This window comes from Diuraphis noxia, unplaced genomic scaffold (assembly GCF_037042655.1).
Source record: "Diuraphis noxia isolate RWA-SAM2 unplaced genomic scaffold, SU_Dnox_SAM2 contig0002, whole genome shotgun sequence".
NCBI lineage: Eukaryota > Metazoa > Arthropoda > Insecta > Hemiptera > Aphididae > Diuraphis > Diuraphis noxia.
In genome coordinates, this window is record NW_028301712.1 from 28,317,883 (window position 1) to 28,339,345 (window position 21,463).

The 21,463-nt window shown below is 27.9% G+C and overlaps 1 protein-coding gene across 3 annotated transcripts in view; it reads left to right on the forward strand.

The window, feature by feature from the left end:
- The window catches only part of stol (voltage-dependent calcium channel subunit stolid), a 48,047-nt gene extending 32,475 nt beyond the window's left edge, over positions 1–15,572 (forward strand). The window contains exons 4-28 of one of the 3 annotated variants that reach the window (XM_089221104.1): positions 338–521; positions 781–921; positions 1,755–2,026; positions 2,086–2,196; positions 2,355–2,544; positions 3,088–3,224; positions 3,296–3,382; positions 3,446–3,526; positions 3,596–3,670; positions 3,754–3,849; positions 3,922–3,993; positions 4,264–4,405; positions 4,472–4,517; positions 4,596–4,735; positions 4,793–4,843; positions 4,929–5,022; positions 5,220–5,264; positions 6,778–6,882; positions 6,957–7,069; positions 7,357–7,499; positions 7,568–7,819; positions 7,931–8,048; positions 8,334–8,682; positions 9,251–9,455; positions 12,394–15,572. In XM_089221104.1, the coding sequence (XP_089077230.1) occupies positions 338–521; positions 781–921; positions 1,755–2,026; positions 2,086–2,196; positions 2,355–2,544; positions 3,088–3,224; positions 3,296–3,382; positions 3,446–3,526; positions 3,596–3,670; positions 3,754–3,849; positions 3,922–3,993; positions 4,264–4,405; positions 4,472–4,517; positions 4,596–4,735; positions 4,793–4,843; positions 4,929–5,022; positions 5,220–5,264; positions 6,778–6,882; positions 6,957–7,069; positions 7,357–7,499; positions 7,568–7,819; positions 7,931–8,048; positions 8,334–8,682; positions 9,251–9,455; positions 12,394–12,489 (3,345 nt within the window). In that variant the 3' untranslated portion in view covers positions 12,490–15,572. Of the gene's footprint in view, positions 1–337; positions 522–780; positions 922–1,754; positions 2,027–2,085; positions 2,197–2,354; positions 2,545–3,087; positions 3,225–3,295; positions 3,383–3,445; positions 3,527–3,595; positions 3,671–3,753; positions 3,850–3,921; positions 3,994–4,263; positions 4,406–4,471; positions 4,518–4,595; positions 4,736–4,792; positions 4,844–4,928; positions 5,023–5,219; positions 5,265–6,228; positions 6,262–6,777; positions 6,883–6,956; positions 7,070–7,356; positions 7,500–7,567; positions 7,820–7,930; positions 8,049–8,333; positions 8,683–9,250; positions 9,456–12,393 lie in introns of all 3 variants that reach the window. The other 2 variants (XM_089221105.1, XM_089221106.1) reach the window with 2 other exon arrangements.
- Positions 15,573–21,463: the final 5,891 nt, after the last annotated feature.

Here is a 21,463-nt window from a genome sequence, read left to right on the forward strand (position 1 = left end):
TTTTGACTATTGTTTTACAGGTTTTTTCGATTTATTTCTGTCTCGAAAGTTTGTACCCGTTTAGCAACTTTTTTCATTCTCCTTCCTTTTAGAATATTTTCACACGCCACAAAAATATAATTCCTTGAGCCCGTCCAAGACCCAAATCTGCAATATTTTAACTCAGGAATAATAGTTTATGGTTCAAGCATTTTACTGAAAAAGTTTAGCTTACAATGTTATATTTAAAACTAAATTTTATAATTGGTTTGTTATTAAATTAACTTTATAATAATATGTAAATATATTTTTTCCTAACTCAAATATTATTTTATGATCTTATTTAAAAAATTTCCAGAGGCTAATGGAAGCTGGTGAACAATCTGCTTTAGCTAATCAAGAGGCTTCTGTAAAGACTGAGCGCTACACAAACGATGAATTTGGGGATTACAAGAGTCTTGAATCAATAGATCGATACGATCAATGTGCATTTAATACCACCGTAAATTGTGTGCTATTACAAAGTTCATATGTAGATCCAGGTAATGTTTTACTAAAATAACATTCACGATACTTTTAAAGATTACTGATGAATGATGATAGAAATATTAAAGGGTATAATATTATTATCCAATTAAAAATAAAACTACATATTACGTAAATTGTAAAAAGTACCTACTTACCTGATATATATTTTTTTTTAATTTTAAAGTGCGATTAAATATTGTTAATTTTAAATAATAGTTTAAAATATATGTATATATTTTTTTAATGTTTTCAATTGTATTATTACATTTAAAGATTCAGTCGATGAAACCATAGTACGAGATATGCAGTGGACTGACCATTTGGATCCAATATTTGTAAGCAATTATGAAATGGATCCTGTATTATCGTGGCAATATTTTGGTAGCACAAAAGGGACACTCAGAAGATTTCCAAGTAAGTGTAACCTACCTATACTGGCATTCTATGTTGGAAATTTCACTAAGTTACTGTCATAGTGTATAAGTGTCACGACTCACGAACACAAAATAAAATACTATACAATTTACGAATAAATAAATAATACATTTGAACATGAACATCGAATATTATGGTTATTTCCTTAACCATATATTGTTCAACAGTCGTCAATATATTATATCGAAATTGTATTGCGTGAATTTCATGCACGAATTGTATTCAAGTTACTCAAAATAAAACCAATAATGTGTTACTAGTATTAAATCTAATACACTATTATATACAAATAATATTTTTTTATCTAATAAACATGACATAAATATTTTATAGATATTACGAACTATGATTCAATTACGATCTTTCATTTTTGTGATAAATTTATAACCAGAAAAAAATACCCAGCTTGAAGAGTAAATTCAATAAAACCTAATTAAATATGATTTAAAAAAAATTAAACTAGTGTTTGTTGATATTAAATCGAATTACTCAAGATTTAAAAAATTTTAATTGAAGAAATATAAACCGCATTATATACTGCATATTTAAGAGCATCTGAGTCTGAGTTGAATCTTGATCAAGCATCTTAAGTTTATTTACATTTTATAAGACTATTGACGAGTGGTCGAACTGGCTTCTAATAATAAGGTCTTCCTTTATTTGAAGTCGTTATTTAAGTTTCTCTTCGTCCAACCCAGCTACTCGTTACTAATTACGGTTAAAATTAACAACTAATTAACAAAAATATGAAATTACGGTTAGAGCGAAAGGATATGTTTATTGACTAGGCGAATTATATATTTTTATTATAGCACTGAGGTGGCCTTCATATTCAGGATTATCACCATCTGCGTTATTCGACTACCGACTTAACCCGTGGTTTGTAGAGGCTGCAACCAGTGCCAAAGATATTGTTATAATAGCTGATTTTTCAATCGCATTATCTGACTATAAACTTAGTCTTGTAAGAGCTACTACTTTAGCGGCGCTTGATACGCTGGGTGCTAACGATTTCGTCAATGTTCTATCGCTCGAGTCATCAAACTATGAAATAGTTCCATGTTTCAAAGACATGATTGTGCAGGTAAACATATACCTTTCTCATTACTATTTTAAACAATGGCTCATTATTTTAAATTCTAGGCCAACGAGAAGAACTTAAGAGATTTAAGATCCGCCGTGGCACAATCAAAGTTTGTTGGCAGTTCTAACTTCACTGGAGCTCTAGCCCGTGCATTCGACATACTGCATAAAGTACTGAATTAATTAATTTAGAAACTTATAGTTTGGTGCGGGGAGGAGTTAATTTGTTGGGCGAAGATAGATAGGGTGGATATTAGTATAATGGGTGAAATTCTATTCGTGTTTGCTACCAATATAATCTAAATATTGTCTATGATGTTGAAATACAGTTTAACCGCACCGGTCAAGGAAGTCAATGCAATCAAGCTATATTGATAATTACTGACGGTCCATTTGGACCATATAAAGAAATTCTGCAACATAACAAACCACACATGCCGGTCCGAGTTTTTACGTATTTAATCGGCAAAGATGACTCAAATGCTGCTGATATGAATTGGATTGCTTGCAATAATAAAGGTAAATTTTCTATTTCACATATTTTTTACTAGTAATATTCGATTTATTTAATCAAAATATGAACGTCTAACGCTTATAAAAAACATACTTTTTTTTTTATATTTTATTTACAACTGTAAAATAAATCTACAAAAAACATTGAAAAAGGTTACAAACTCCAATAAAAATTTAATATCTTAAAATATTTTTTTAAATATTTTAATTTAATTGTGTACAGAGAACAATAGTAGAATAATTCAAGTTTTTACGAAAATATTTTTATTTATTCAAGAATTTTTCTACTTTTAACCCCCAAAAGTATATTAACTAGATACAATTTTCTACCAGAAACCAACTTCAATGAACACATCACTCAATAATTATAAAAATAAAACACACATCATTGTGAATCCAATTATTTCATCAATCTGGTTTAAATTTAATAGTAGAAAAATTTATAATTCCATAAAATATTTTAATATTATATTTTTTTCGAGATAATTATCACTAAATTCTTATTTATCAATATTTTACATTATAGTTTACGTAATCAATACATTTCAGGTTATTTCGAACATATCGAAGACCAAAGAAATCTTCGAGAAAAAGTACTCAACTATGTTTTAGTTATGGCTAGACCATTAGTTATGTATCAAACCGATCATCCGGTATATTGGTCACCAGTCTATCTTGCAAGCAAAGTATTTATCTTTGGGAACGAACACAAAAAAATGTATATTTTGTGGTTGATTTTCAATTTTTATCATTTCAGGTTGACAATTTAAAAGCTACCGACACTATAGATGGCAGACTTATGACGACAGTATCTGCACCGGTTTTTGACAGGAGAAACCATTCGGTAAATATATTGAATACTTTTGTATGATATCTTATATATTACTGTTAAACTTCATTTTGACAGGAACGAGCCGCCAATTTATTGGGTGTGGTTGGTATGGACGTCTATATTGACGACCTAAAGAAACTTGTTCCGGCCTATAAGGTAAATACGAAGTTTTTATACGAAGATTGAAGATATATTCGATTTTTAAAATTTGTTTTATCTCTTTAGCTCGGTGCCAATGGTTACTCCTTTATATTGGACAATAATGGACATGTCCTTTACCATCCTGACTTCCGACCAACGGTAATAACTCAAAGAATTTTATCACTGATAAAATGATAAAACGATAACTTAATAATTTCATGTGTATAAACAATATTTTACAGCAATCTGATTCGGTCAGACCTCAATATAAGACGGTCGACCTGAGTGAGATTGAGTTACCGGACGTGGACACTAACAATAACACTCTATTGCTCGAAGTGAGTAATTATAGTTTTTCTTATAAAATAATTTGTTATCAGTTAAAAACGTTTTATAATTAATATTCTTAGTTGAGGAGAGAAATGATTGAGCAGCGGGAAGGCGAAACTACTCTAAAAGTCAAAAATCACTTGGATAATATGGTAACCTGCAACACACATAATTTTAACTAAATAACTTTAGCTATGTATAATAGATTTAAAACATATAATTGAACCCGAATACTTTTGAATTTTGAAAAATAATTCTATATAACTGAAATTACGACGTTGCGTTAAAAAAGAAGTAAACTAAAATGTAGATAATATTTTTCACAAAAACGTTTGTTTTGTAAAAAAGAACTTAAAATAATATTTTTATTAAACTATTATATTTAAAATTTAATTTAATTTGAAATTTTTTTTAATTTCCAGAGACGAGTATCTACTAGAAAATATAAATACTTTTATCATTCAATCGAAGATACGCCTTATAGTTTAGGTATAGCTCTTCCAGAAAGTTATGGAATGTATGAACTACTCGGAGAAGAAGAAATTAAGTTGACTCAATTCAATAGTTAGTGACTATAAAAAATATGTTTACTGCATAGATATTTTAAATTTATTTGTGTTCGTTTTTCAGTTACAGAGTATTTTAAAGGCAAAAATTGGAAAGTCCATCCTGAGTGGTGAGTACAAACCTAAATTAAATTCTGTTTTACGTATATATTTTATCTATGTTTCATAATTGAAATTTAATTTTATAGGGTTTACTGTGAATATAACTATGGAAATGAACATAACTTTAAAACTCCCGAAGATAGAGTGTTACATTTCTTGTCCAGATCCAAACGTCCTGGTTGGAAATGGATGTCATTAAGGTCTAGAATGCCACAAAGAGAACCTGGTAATTATTCAATGAATTAATAAACATCAAAATATTAATTCTTGTGAGTATTTTCAGGCACAAGTCAGGTTTATAACACGTGGAGAAAGGAGAAAGACTCTCATTACTGTAAGTGTTTTGTTACTAATGCCCATGTAATCATTTTAAGTACCTAACTCTATAGATTTATTAATGAGATTTTTTTTAATTGCAGGCGATAAAAATCTTTTACAATCCTTAGTATTTGATGCATTAGTCACTGATAGTCTTGAAAAACTAACAAGTCAAATAGCTAAGGCTGATAAACAGTAAGCGCATTGTTTATTTATTTTATCATATATTTTTAATCTAAAAGTTTATAAAAATAGTTTTTATTTGGATTCAAGTTTTCCTGAATTTCGAGTATTATGTGTTTTTACCATTTTATATAATTCGCTGAAATATAAGACAGTAAAAAGAAAGAAAAAAATATTTAAAGTACCTATTTTACAACTTTTATTTTCAGTAAATCCACAAACGCGTTACTCAAAATGCAAAATTTAAAAAATAGGTAAAAAATAAAAAAATAAAAAGGAACTATTTGGCTGTTATTTTATACACGCATTTTAACGCACTGAAATCACAAATCATGATTAATATCGGATTATATTAAGTACTTACAATATGTATTATGATAAGTAAACACATTAATTACACACATACATTATGCACCAACATTAATAATAATTGATAAGCATGATTACTTATTTTAATTTTATTACATTAATATATCATAAAATAAAATATCTGAATATTTTAAGTATTTACCAATACTAAAAGATGTATTTACATATATCAATATAGTTTAGTTGATTTCAGTTATACGCTGATTCATTTGTTTGTGCTGAAATTATTTTTGAACTCGCACTTCTAAATTTAATTTTTTATGCTTTATTTTTTAGATTATATCAAATAAATATTTTTTCATGTTTCTATGTTAACATTTGTTTTCTATCTGTCCATTTTAATTTTTACTATAATATCTAAAACGTTCAAAGAAAAATATTCAGAAAAATATCATTTTTTTAAATACGAAACAAGTAACAAAAATTAAAAATAAATCAATATGGTATTATACAATACCTAGATAATATTCGAAAATAAATATTTATAATAGTATTAAAAAAAAACTCATGATAGATCATAATAAATCAAAAAAGCTCTAATATAAACGTTTTAAGTTGAACAGAATATTATTAGATCTTTAATAATAACATAAATTGTATTCAAGAAAAAAATGGTTTTATTTTGTATTACCTTTGAATTATTAAAAATATTTTAAATACTCATGTTACTCTGTCAAAAACGACAAACACCTACACAGTTTTTTAGCAGATATTTTATTTTGTTGATAAATTATATATTAATACTACTGTAAGTTATAGTTACCTACTTTCGTTTTATATATGAATTATGATTTATTATATATTTGCACCTAATTTAAAAATTGCACTAACCTTGTCTACATTTTAAAGCCCAATAGCCACACTAATGGCACTTCTGCACAGGTAAAGTAGATGATACACGTGGTACATTCAAACTATTTGCACTGAACTGTAGATTTGATTTATTATTAGCTCAGTGTGTCAAAGTACCTAACGTAATTTAAGATTGTTGTTCGGAAAATATGAACTTCAATCGATTTTGAATTGCATATTTTTTTTACTTATGATTAAGTGTTTCCCCGCCATAGAAATTGTTTTAAATTATTATCGCAGCGGATTTGGTAAGACGTCTCACTTCCACATAACATTTAAGTTACAAGCTTCTGAAGAAGTAACGACAATATAATTATTGTATCAATATTTTTCTTAATATTAACTAGACTAATTTTTTTTAATCAATTTAAAATCCAAAGTTGTTAAAGATGTAATTACTTTTTTAAAATACTAAAATTACGTTTCTGTGGCTTCTTCAGAGGAGTTTTTAATAATATTATAAATAAAATAAAACATGTATAAAACAACACTATTTCGTTCTGTATTGATTTGTAATTTTGTATACTATGTTGCATGCGTTCATAGTCAAGGACATCATATGTTTGGTGTAACGCTTACTTTCATTGCGACTAGGAGCGGATTATTGAGATGGCGAGATCACGGAACAGCCAACAACAGAGGTCCTGAACCGTAAGTGTTTGATGATTTACCAAGTCGTATCATTAATATAAGTATAACCATTTCTTTTTCACACATTTTTCTAGACATTTTAGCGAAACCAACAAAAAAGCCATAGACGAGGTGTGGTACAAAAGAGCGATTGACCAACACAACATTGAACCTGAAAGTTTTGTGTTCTCAGTGCCATTCAATTCTGGTTAATTTGATTTTTTTTCATGCTAAAAATTCCAGTTGTAATTTTTAAATTTATTTTTCTATCAATGAAATTATAAACAGTTAAAAACAATAATTTAGTAATTCATATAAACGTTAATATTGATATTGTTATACAATTACTTTTCACATCGCCTGTATCGTATATTGGTGTACCTGTGTTTAAGGTAGTCTGTTTATAAGACAACGGCTACATTTGGAAAATTACAATCGGATATGTTGTTAGTGTAAAAGGATAAAAATAAATCAAAGTCGTTTGACTCTTTACAGGCGCTGGACTTGATCGACCATTGATTACAGCTACTCACGCAATGTTCGTTGAAAATAAAGGTCATCGAGCAGCAGCCGCGGTTGTTGGCATACAATTTCAACATTCATCAATTGCTTCGCACTTCATCAACATCACTTCAGCAGTACGTATAAAAGTAACAACTTAATATTTACAAAATGCTATCATTTGTTTCTATTAATCTTTGTCAAGTGTACCGGCATGACTGGATGCAAGAAGACGTGTGCTTCTGACGACCTCGACTGCTATGTGTTGGATAACAACGGTTTCATCATAATATCCGAACAATCGCATCATACCGGACAGTTTTTCGGACAAACAGACGGTACAATTATGGACTCGTTGGTTCAGGACGGCATTTACAAGAAAATCACCATACTTGACAACCAAGGCGCGTGTCACAGCGGTATCGAACATGGAACCGATTCAGCGTCTTCACTACGAGTAATATCATACAATCAAAATAATAATAACAATTAGCTCTATATATAATAGCTATCAACAAACACCTAATTCTACTAGGACCGTTTACGACACATCTTATTTCTTTTGCAGCCTTTTCAGCCGGCCGTCTGGTTTGTTAAGTGGTTAATTGGTCGATTGACTTGGTTAGCAATCGAAACTAACATCTATCACGTTCTATTCCCGGGTTGGATTCAAGCTCAAGAAGAAGGTATATATTAGATTATAAATACTTCATATTAGTATATTACATAGTATATATATACCCAGTAATATTAGTATTTTTGAAGAATATTATATTCACACTATTATGTCATATAATTTATGCGAGTATGCATTTCTACTGAGATGTACCTTTCTTGTACATGACAGATATAATATTTGAAACTAAAAAGAAAAAATCCCCTCCCCTAAACAACAAACCGGACAAGTCCTACTAGATTTGTTGTTCTGGTATCTATACATATATCACCTGAGCTCGTCATTTTTCCACCAGATCCAATATATTCAGAATACGACCTGGGGCCAGACGAATTCGTGCCTGATCAAGGTGAGAAAACCACTGACCAGAGTGACAAGCCAATAACGGACGGTGATGGCAGTGACCGGGGGAGCTCTGGAAACGACTACAAAGACATACCACAACATCCACCGCTGTACGTGCCCAGCATGAAAAACGCCGAGTACTTCAGTCCAGTGTACAACCGAACCCAACCGGGTATAACCAGGACGTGCCGCAAATCAGTTGATTTGTACGTCCTTCAACCCAACAGATTGAACATGAGTGGGTCATTTAACCCGCTTAAAGGAAAATTGACCAATTGCCACGCTACTGGATGCGAACGGTATGATAATGTCATTACTCAGATATGTCCAACATTGTTATTCACATCAGCATATTATTAACTATATTTTACCTATCTAATCTTAACCAAATCAAAACCATTGCTGGTCATTACCATATACATATTGACATATTGTGTGTAATTACAACGCCTATGATATTCCTTCGAAAAATAATTTGTTCCTAACTTATTATTACTTACTCTTGGCCCTTGAATTCTGTTTATGCTATCAGAGTCAATTCGAGTTCTAAAAAGCATAACATATAGAAATAAAATATGTATTCTACTCTGCACTGCTCATTACCTATTATACCATGAATCAAGTTCAGAAAAATTAAATAAAACGCTTATTTTTATATTTATTATTTATACATTGTATAGGTAATCTAAAATAACGAATTAAAATAACTATTTTATCAAGAATATCGAGCAATCCATAAACTTTTCTCTTAGATTTTTCACAATTAAATCCAAAGTATCTTTATCTCGCATAGATAGGAAAAACCCACATAAATTTTACGACTTATTATAGTAGTTGATACATATTATTTACTTTTTGTGTTTACAGGCCATTTAGCGTGCAAAAAATTCCCCACAGCAACCTAATACTATTAGTGGTGGATACTTTGTGCCCTTGCGGTAGCAAGCAATTGAGCATCGAACCACAAGAGGTTCGAATGGCCACAGATGAATCAGGACAACCAGTGTACAATTGTCAAGATCAGAACATGTTCAGGAGACGCACAGGAAAGTGCATTAACTATCACCCAGAAGTGAGTTTTTATAATTTGGCTGGGTCTTAAAAAAATAAAAAGGGCTAGATCGAACTTTTTACATACATATTTTGTATACATTTTTGGGTTGGGTCGGGTCGGACTTTAAATAATAAATCAACTGATGGATTGAGTTTTTTTAAGGAATTACATCTAGCCTGGCCTAGACTCTTTTTTTGGGTTTTCTGTAAGACAAATAATCATAATTTAAAATAAAAATGATTAGTTCACATACCGTCGTTAGTATATAACCACAAATATTATGTAATTAGTGAGACGTGGGTTATGGGTATAATAATAATAAAGTTATTAATAGGGAACAAACTTAATTATAGTAAGAAAAACTCAAAATATGTAAAAATGTAAAAAAAAAAATTAAAAATATATAAATATCGAAAAAATATATTAGTATTAAAAATTACAAAAGAAAATATTTTATAAATAAAAGTAATACAAATGATGTAGATATATACAACTATCAATTTTCTACCAGAACAAAGCAATGAGAAACTACATATATTTTTGAGTTTGCAAATAAAAAATTGCGACCGTTTGGCCGGATAATACTCTTGTATTGATTAAAAGACCGTTCTACGTCAATAGATATGATAAGGGCGTAATTCGTGGAGTTCAATTTCACAAGTTCTGACATCTTAAAAATTAGAAACCATAGGCGTACGCGTACACGAGATTACGATGTATTGCGACTAAGAATGTCAAATACTATTAAAAACGATTGTCGAGCAGGTAGAAACCACTTACTTATCTTATTTTTATATCATCCGACATTACCAAAATCAACAATAAAGTATATACAGTAATATAATGGTAAAGCGATAACTGAACTAGCTCTAATCTATGGAGTAGTAGCATGCCGCATACCGAAAATAAGTGCGTAAATGCTATTTGGATAACGTATAATATTTGGTGGTCGTTAAAAATTACTAATCCTGTTAATTTAGACTAAGCAGATAATGTCTATAGTCATCAAAAATCAATTAAATGGGTACAAAATATTTGTACTTACTTACTAAATATGTGTTCATTCTAAAATATGTAAAATTGATTTAGGCTTATTTTAATTAGAATGATCTACATTCTACATCGTATGCATTTATTATTATTACTATTATTATTATTTCTATAGTATCATAGTACTAACTACCAATAAAAATTAGTAGTACAAGTTTTGTAAGTACCTATTTATGTCTAGTTCCTATGATATTATTATAAAATATTGTAAGTATCCACATAATATATATATATATTATATTATATGGAACCTATATTATATTGGTACTAGGTAATATCTATATTATAATAGCCTATTATAGAAGTCTGATAAAAAGCATGATTATACTAGAATACAGAAGGCTTTAATAATATTTTAACACCATACTTGAGCTTGATCTACAAAAATACAAAGCTCTAACACAAATACAAAAAAAGGTTTCACTATTATTATCAAACATAATATTATGTTAGAATATAAAGGTATATCTCTCTCTCTATAGTTTCAATCCGCAGATTGGTTTGCAGCCATCTTCCATTCTTCTCTATTATCCGCTTTCCTTTTCATTTCTACGTATGAGTTGCATCCTTGGTCCTTAATTATTTGTTGAATATACTAGAAGCTGTCATGTTGATTGCTGTTACTTGGGATATTAATATGGTGGTTTGAGGTTTCCCGTTGCCTTCCATATGTCTATTTTGGTCGCCTCTTACGACAGGCATGGACTACCATGGGTGTATTCTAACCCCCACCCACAGGGGGAAAGGTATATACTTTTCGTTAAACGGTGGAAGAAAAATTACTTTTAACATAAAAGAAATTATTTGCAAAAAAATTAGTAAAATTACCGAAAGTTTAAACTATATAATAGACATAGGTACTATTATTGTGGGTTTTATTAAGCAATGATTTTCGCTACTTATATTTTATTATCTTAAGCATATAATATATAATCTTAAAATTCGTTTTATCTTTTCTTTCGTTTATTATTTTAACAAATTTATCTACGGACACAGGTGCTAACAATAAATTGTGTACTTATGTCTAGGGTACTATACCTAGGGACAAGGCCGTATCTAGAAATTTTTTTTTTTTTTTGGGGGGGGGGGGTCCAAAACATATTAATCGTAATTTTATTGAATTTACATTTTGACTTTTGAAATTTGGTTAAAAATAAGGCAGAAAACGATTTAAACTTCTTTTATTAAAATATAATCAAATAAACAAAATAACCTACTTCGACATCTATTGTATAAATAATATTTATAAATATTGAATTTAGAAAACGATTCGACGTGTTTGTCACAGTCTTGCAGACGACAAAATGGTATGATAAATAATAATAATAATTTACACAAATTAAATATTGTTGTTAATCGTCGCTAGGTACGTCTATCAATAATAAACAATCTATTATTAGTATAGACGTCAGATTTCTATATAATACGCGCGAGTATAGAAGTCTGTGATTATTATTATTAGACACTATAATAATATTTTCATAAGATAATATTCTGATATAAAAATAAAAATAGTCAATGGTAAATTTAATTGGAGCTTAAGTCATTTTTGACTGAAAATATTTCAAGTTGGTATTAAAAATAAATAATTATTTTAAATATAATAAAGAAGGTAAAATATTGAAGAAATTTCGGGGGGGGGGGTCCAGACATCCTGGACCCCCCCCCCCCCCCAGATACGGCCTTTCCTAGGGGTCAGTTGCTAACTGACAGCAGCAACAGCTATTGGCGATAGAAAGTGATAAGCTGTAACGGGTCCGCTGTTTATCATTTATATGTTATTTTTCCAGAGCTCCGTTACACATCCATCCCCCGCCGTCCTAAAAATGTATAAGCTTTCTATCGCCAATATTGGCAATATATTTTTCATTTATTCGATTGACACGTTTTCCTTTTCACTTTCCAGGAAATCGAAATCAAACAGTGCGGTTCGAGTTCGGCGCTATTAGTCACCTCGTACCTGGTACTTCTGAGCATGGTAACCGCCATATGGATAACGTGATCGTCGTACTTCGGCTGAACGATGAATAATTCCTCAGCGCCTTCGGTTTTACGAATAACTTATAAGTGTATGATAATTGTTATTATTTTTTTTATTATTTTTTTTTTTTTTAATAAGATCTTTTAAACTGTTTTTTTTTTTTAATTTTTATTATTATATTATTCGATTAATAAAGGTCAGCGCTCGAATTTAAAAGTGCCCCGCTAAATCGTTGTAATAATAGAATTCGGCCTACATACTTATATATACGCGCACATAATATTCATATCGCGTGTGAGTTGTATACATTTTATTTATATATTATATAATATATTGTATGTGTGTATAATGGATCATCCGTTGTATGTATATATATATATATATATATATGTTTATTATATAATACTATGTATGTAACATAACTATACCAAAATATTTTTGTACGTCAAAAATTATTATGTACTTATGGGAATGAATTTAATATGATAATTGATAATGATATTATATAGAAAAACTAGACAATAATTTGTTGGTAAATGTGCAATCGTATTGACTATAATAATAATAATAATAATAATATGTAATAAATAATAATAAATAATGTGTCGTATTATAATGGATAATATTATTATATTACGATAATCTTAATATTATATCATATAACATATACAGCTGACTAGCTGAGTTACCTCTAAGTGTATTCCAGTTAAAAACATAATGAAGCACAAGACTAATTGATTTCGATTACTTAAGATACGTAATTATATTATGTCACCTATAATATCATGTAACACGGCGTTTAAAGGCACTCCATACCCCCTCCTCCCCATCTAAGCTATTCAGTTCACGTATTTCTATATTTTTCTTCGAATTTCTCGATGAAACTTAGATCGATAGTTCCGATCCTACTGCAATAGGTAATATTATTATAGAGTATTCGAGTATTATTACGAGATTTTTTTTCACAGACATGAAAAATCAAAATCAGCCGCTTAAACCAAACAAATAGTAAAAAAAGTTTATCGTCACCACTAAGAAAGAAAATTAACCGAATTCAGATAGGTACCATTATAATATTATATGGATTTAAATAATATTTTAACGTTACCTTTTCTCTGGGCAGTGAAAATCGTTGCAAAAAAAGTTTTCTCGGACTTACAAATTTTCCCGAAATCTGCTATCTACCTAAAAAAAATATAGTAATGTTGTATAAGGTGCATGCAAATCGTACTTGTGTAATATTCTGCAGCAAGGAATTAAATATAATATCATATATTTTAAATTTACGTTTACAAATTTAAGAAAAAAATAAATAGAAGATGCATTTTACCAGTGCAATTCTTTGTATTATATTATATTATAATAAAATTATCTAATAGTAAATTTGTATAGTTCGAAATTAATAAAATATTATAATATACTCTGTTGAGCTTAATTATCGTTAAAAATATATCTCATTTTGATGTGCATACTACTATATTATTATTATTATTATTATTATATAGGTACGTGTATATAATAATAGTATATTATATTAAACTATTTAATTGTTAGAGTCATATAAGGTATATATTAAAAAATATAATATAATATGTGAGTGTGTGTGTATGTATATAATTTGGTTCACACACAAATGAAATTGTTTTTTTTTTAATCGTTGAACTTTCAGTATTGTATTCTTCTTTTCATCGCGAATTTTATATTTATTTTTTAAAATCGTATATATTAATATAAAAACTAAAGTAATTCAATTTTTTTTATTGTATTAGTAAAAATTTGTATAAAGTAAACAATTTATATATCATCAGATTTATGTTGATCCGATATTTTAAGTCGTGCGCAATACTAAACGGGGACTTTTATACGAGTACGATAATATTATTAAGCTGTCGTTTGAATAATATTTATCTATATTATATAATATATTGCTTCTTTTCGCGAGTCGACTTAAATTTTTACTGCACAACTAAAACACGCGCTAATATTATGGGTTTCACGTTGATTGAAGAACCTATAACAACAATTACAATATCATATTATCAATGACATTAAAATATACTATTAATTCGTGTGAAATAAAAAAATACATTATTCCACATGATATATACTTTACCTATACAACGAGCATGATAATAATAATGTTATAGAAATGCTACACTTTATAATAGTGCCGTGTCGATCTTCTTTTCGATTTTATATGAAGCGTTTAATATTTAATATTATTACAATAATACCTATACGTCATTATTATTGTTATTATTCTTATTACGGTTTAAGATTTTTTTTAATGGGTTACCAATGATGTTTGTAGTTATTATAATGTCGCACCAATGTCGTACACTTACACCAAACACAATGTCCGTGTAAAATGTTTTGAATTTGATTTCGATCCTAAAACAGATTTAATGTTTCATTTGTTTTATATTTTAAACGTTAGTTTATAGTCTAAATCATAATCTGCGATTGTTTTTAAAAAAAAAATTTAAAAACGTGTAGGTATAGGTATTTGTTGACCTATTATTAGTCATTACGTTAGAAAAAATGTTATTAGAGTTTATTGCTATTCAATGATTAGTATCGTTTGAGACACGTTTTGTGCCAATATTAGTCTGATGGGCAAATATTTGGTTTCCTATCCCCAACTAATATAATAGATAATTTTTTTTTTAATAATATTAAATTGTTAACTTTATAAACGCATTAAAATTGAAAATTGTGTGACGGGATTTTTTTTTTGGTAGGTTTACCTACCTACCTATTGTTTACCTGTCGTTTAAGTTATCATAAATATTGTTTTTTTTTTTTTAAAATATATAATTGTTTATTTCTAGGCTTAACGATATAGAATAATTATTATCATAGAACTTAATGTTTTAATAACACAACGTGGAATGTTCATTATTGTACGAATGTCTACTATTTTTAAGCATATACGTACATACATGTATTCAAACATATTATGTATAACTCATGTCTTCCAGTAACATATTATGTTAATGTAATGTGTAAACATTTTTCAAAAAGAACATAAAATCGCTGTCAGTTCTTTCAGTTTTTTTGTAACAAAATTATTTATTATAATCATATTATAATCATAATTATTACACCTGATTGTTTGTTGTACCCATCCTATACATGCACATAAATCAAACAACTGCAGGGCACTGACGCAAAAAGTATCTACCCAAATAGGTAAGAGAATATGCCTGATATGTATAATTAATAATTATGTCGGTGCACCTAATTATTAACACTTCGAGATCGGTTGACTGTAATAGTTGCGTCCTAATTTACCCTTTTGGCGTGAAAATATAGCGTCCTTGGCATCATAATTAAATAAATAGGTCCGATCATAATTATGTGATATCCATACCATCCCTGCCTCGTCTATCGCGAGGGTCTCCGCTTCTATTATATTTTATCAACATTGTCGACCAATGAAATGCGGAGAACTACGATCAATGGTTTTGTAATGTTTTTCATTTCCTGTAAATTTCGTCCTGATGGGTGTTTTTTTTCATATTTAAATTGCGTTCCCTGTTTTTTTTTTTAGTATTCAAATGTATAGGTACCAACCTTATCCTTTCCGTTTTTAACGTTATTTGTAATATAATATTCATCTAGATATTATTAGAACTTTTTGAACCTCCTTCTTAAATTTATACTAAAAAAATGAAAATTAATAAAACTTGTTATAAAATAGTTTTGAAGTCCTTTATTATTAGGTTGGAAGGTATTAAAGAATTAAACAGTTATTAATAAAGTCAGAAATTGATTTAATCATTTTACTAGATAAGAAATTATTAATTTAAGAGGTGTATTCAATTTTTATAAATTATTTTAATTGATTAACAAGTGTACTATGTTCCTATAGGCTATAGAGGTCTAAGAAGATGGTATATTATTTGTATTTTGTAATAAGTAATAATAATAAACGAGACATCGGAAATAGAGACTCTCAAAGTCTCAACATACTTTGCTTGTGAATAAATATTTTAATTATTATCGAAAATAATCTAACACATGACGACTGACGAATAATCGTTTTGAATTTTTAAAGTATTTACATAAATGTATTTGAATTTTAAATACAAATGCCATGTATATCCAATACAGTATTTAAAATACTTTCCAAATACTTAATTAATACTTGCTTAATAAATAGTATTCCAAATTCTATACAAGTATTTAAACAAACATTTAATTACAGTATGACCACATGATAAATAAATCATAACTTACTCGTATGTGTCAATGTGTGAGTGTGTGACTGAGTTGAGACTGTGGGGCATAGTTATAAATAACTATATAAATATTATTTCGTTGGTATTTTATAAAATATGTAAACATTCGTAGAAAAATGCATCATTGTTATCGATCGTTCTCGTTATATTACTATTACCAATGAAAAATGCAACCCGTATGGTTGTTGTGTATGAAAATATATAAATTAATCAGTGTCGGTCTTTCCTACAAATTACAATACGATTATTTAGAATTAATAACTTAAAATATCACATTTTATTACGTATTTCTATGAAAAATTATTATTTGATTACAACAAAATCCTATTTAAATAAAATTTTCAATTATTTGAAATACAGAACTTTTTCTTAGAACCGATAAGAACCTTAAAGAACCGGAAAATGTATTGCTTATTAAAATGGGGTTCCGGTTCTAAGCATTGTCTAATATGAGTTCCGGTTCCGGTTCCAGTGCCTGCGGCTAGTGCTATACCCTATACCTATTAATGCCTAAAAGTTTAAAACAAAAAATACTTTAGAAGACAAACTACACGACGAATGTGAGAGCTATTTAAATAAAGAAATTAAAACAGGAAAATGTTTAAATAATAAAGTAAAGAGTCTGAAATAGTTATTAATTTATTATTTATCATAAATTGTATATTTTAAATACCTGCTAGTATATTTGTATATGTACTTAATTGTGTTTCTCGTTCATTTTGATTGGTAACATCACATTTTTGTTTTTAATATATTATTCAAATTTAACTTGTTGACGATGGTGATTTATCAAAACTATATAAACATTGTAAATATTTTATGACCCTTGAAAATAAAATTTTTAAGAGTACTTACCAGTATTCTTCGTAGCAGTATTTCGTACCTACGCGTACCAGTATTTCTTTTGTTATAAATTCTATGGACCGTACTAAAATTCCGACAATCACTTTATGTATTCTCGCATAAATTATAAATTAAGTTTTTTCCCAAAATACACGCATATTACAATAGGTATATTATACTGAACAAATTTAAATTGTTAAGTAAAATAGGAACATATATATAACATGTTAAATTTGATTATAATTATTATGTATTATAATTCTATTAATTATTATATTATAATGTTTAACTTTTATTTTTGTAGAATTAAAATTCCACATTTCTCCACAGTAATTATTTTATTTGAATAAAGCCGCTTTACATTCAAGTTGAAGACGCAAATATAAGATATTAACAACCAATAAATTGCATAAAAATTTATCATTTGAAGTATTAGAATATTTAAAGTAATTTAAATTTTAAATCTATCGGTTGCAATGAATATGATGATTCTTTAGTAAAATCCATTACAGAATTTATTTATAATGTAGCAAGAATTGTGCATGTATTATAGTAAACACAGATAGGAAAAACAAATAAAAATCAAAAAAATCTATCCAAGTATTCAAAATTATCATCTTTATTTCTTTATATAATTAATAATAATTATGCACTTATTGCACTTGACTATAAAAAAACAAAAAAAATGTATTAGATTCTGAGAAGAGCAAGGTATGTATTTTATTTTTTTATTTTTTATTTATATTAAGCCTCGGCGTCAAAGGGGTGCGACTCGTTTGCGCACACATATTTTAGGTTTAAATAATAAAGGTACAACTCGTTTGCGCATATTTCCCTTCTTTTGCTTAATTATAATTAACTAATAGACTGTATAAAATAATAATATATATGTATATATACATTTGTATATAAAAAAATTAATATATAAATTAAGATTTAATTATTTTGAATTTCTAAGTATTTATTATATAATTTAACATCGATCGGCGAGAATAAGATATATATATATATACAATAATATAATACAGATAAAAGTAATAATAACGTCAATGATTAGGTATACGCGTAAACAATATTGTCAATACAATTAATTGCAAAAATTAAAATATATTAAAAAACATGCATTGTAGGTTTAATAAGTAATAATAGTAGTCTATTAGTTATAAAATTATACTAATTTAGAATGGTGGCATTTAAGTCCGATTTTCTTGATATAAGTTAAACGATTAATAATATTATTTTTATATTCATTCCAAATGTTTTCCAATTGTATCTCCTTATTAATTGTCTCTTTTCTTTTGAAATTTATGATTTTATTGTTTATCGAATTAATTTTTAAATCAGTGTCACTTTGAATTCCAATAATGACGTCGATTACTTGATGTATGTGCGGATGAGCAGTGTAAAACTGACTATTATATTGTTTGTGATAACTCTCTGAACCATTAGTAGTCTTAGGATTATTAGTATAGGTTCACAAGCCCATAATGTTGGAGGAAAATCAAAATCATCACAAATTTCGATATCCATAGTCAATACAGTCAGTAGTTATAGTAGGTACAGCTTTCTGGCGAACGACTGTTTAAAAGTATTATGCTTTCCTAATACATGACGATTATATATTGATTATTGATATGTAAGGTAATTTGTACTGATAATTTGTACCGATAATTCAATTATGAGGTAAGTCCAAATTTAAAAATATAAAATATATGTTACTCACTGTTTATGTTGTGCGCAAACGAGTCGTCCGTTACAGGTAAACGGCTGATTTCGTTGTGCGCAAACGAGTCATCGATATCTAGGTAAAAAATGTAGATTGTGCGCAAACGAGTTGCACCGCGTCAAAGGCCATTGGCGTTGGTTTACATCAATAGGATACCTACATATATATACAATTATTTACAGGTTATGTACAATTTATAAGCTTGGACTTAATTATAAATGTTATCATAAGGAATGTATTGATTTTACAATGATGTGAGTGTTTTTTTTTTTGTATTTCATCACGTTTTGGGCAGTAAAATAGTGCTTCGATTTTCGACTTCAGTACCTCGTTCGATCAGAAAGTGAATCTAGTTGGTACTTTGGGGTCAAAAGTTAAAAATCCCCAGTATTTTTCTTAACAATTGGGATAAGCAAACTAAAAATCAAGGAAAAAACGGGAAAATTAAATTTTTATGAGCGTTTGAAATTTAAATTTTTACAACAATGGATTTTCACTAGATTTCTCATTTAGCGATTTTCTTATTTTCGTGTAACTCTAAAACAAAATGACCGCAGATACTTGAAATTTTCACTGAATGTTTATATTGGTTAATATGTTTAATATTTAATAGTATATATATATTCTACATTTGATAAAATTTTCAAAATATTTTGATTTGTTTACCGAGATTTTAATTTTTCAACTTTTTTAGTTTTTTTCCTATAAATTTCGATAAAAATGTATTTGATGGCTAGAAAAGCTTGAAAATTTAATTCAACACATCTAACATATTGATACAATAGTAGTTGAAGAATATTAAAAATACATAGGCACGAATTTTTTTTATAAGCATTTAAAGTTCAAATTTGACTTGCAATGTTCAAATTATCTCAGATAGAAATTCATAAAAATTTTTATTTTTAAATCTAAGATTTGAAAATTTAATTCATGTTTCCTCATAAGTTTGTATACCTTTATCAAAAAAAAAAAAAAACACCGGAAAGTCAAATATTTTAATAAGTATTAATAATAAGTAATAATAATCTATGTTGATGAATTGTCCATGAGCCCCAAACAAAGATACATAAACAATTTATGTTAACTATATATAAAGCGGACTGTATTTAATTTGAATTGTATATATGACTTCACAAAGGTAATTGATTATTGAATTCATTACTGACTACAACTAAAAAGGTATAACATAAATTATTAATTGACACAAAATATACCAGTGCTGCCAACACAGCACCAGTATTATTAACATAAACAATCTATAATATGTATATCCTAGACAGATAAACCGTCTCCGCTCAAAATCGTTTTTCGTATACAATATTATAATAGCGTTGGATTCAAACTTAATTTCATCCACTACAGTAACACACTTGTAACCTACTGTACAGCAGAGCAATATCCACAACTTACCCGCTTTTTTTTAAATTTAATGTTACAATACAATATTATACCTACCGATTGTGATCAGACATTGACTTTTTATCTTCTCTTAAAATTTATATTTATTTAATTTGTTTTCTAAATAAATATATCACTACATTAATACTAATGCATGATATTATAGTCATTAAATAATTTTGTATTTTTTTACTAGGAATATGACACAACAAAATCCTTTTAAATGTTTTTTATTAATTATTTTTTGAAGTTTTATAGACCTTGAATCCCTCCAAGATATAGTCTTGAATAATAGTACCTAATGTATTTTAGAACTTATTTTCTACAAATGAGTAACAGGAAAAATAATTATTTGCACACAAAAATTATATTATAATATTATAATATTTACACCCTGTAAAAATGGACACAGATCCCCCAAATAGATACATCTCACATACTACAATCACTTATCAGTTAAACTATATAAGTTCAGTCATACACTATTTGATTCAGTTGACAGGAATAAATCCTGATAGATATTCTATGACAATAAATCACAAAAAACAGGAGAAATTTGGTCTGCAAATTACTCAGCGATGTATGAATAGCAAGTGTTGAGTACATAATCATTGTAAGTACCTATGTTTTAAATTAAAATTCGATAAAAAAATATATTATAATATAATATGTAAAATGAATGCTTTTGAACAAAAGTACCATATTTTGTAAATAGAAAATAGTCTTATATTATCATACAAAATACTTGGATTAAATCTATTTTATACATAACATAATAAGTTAA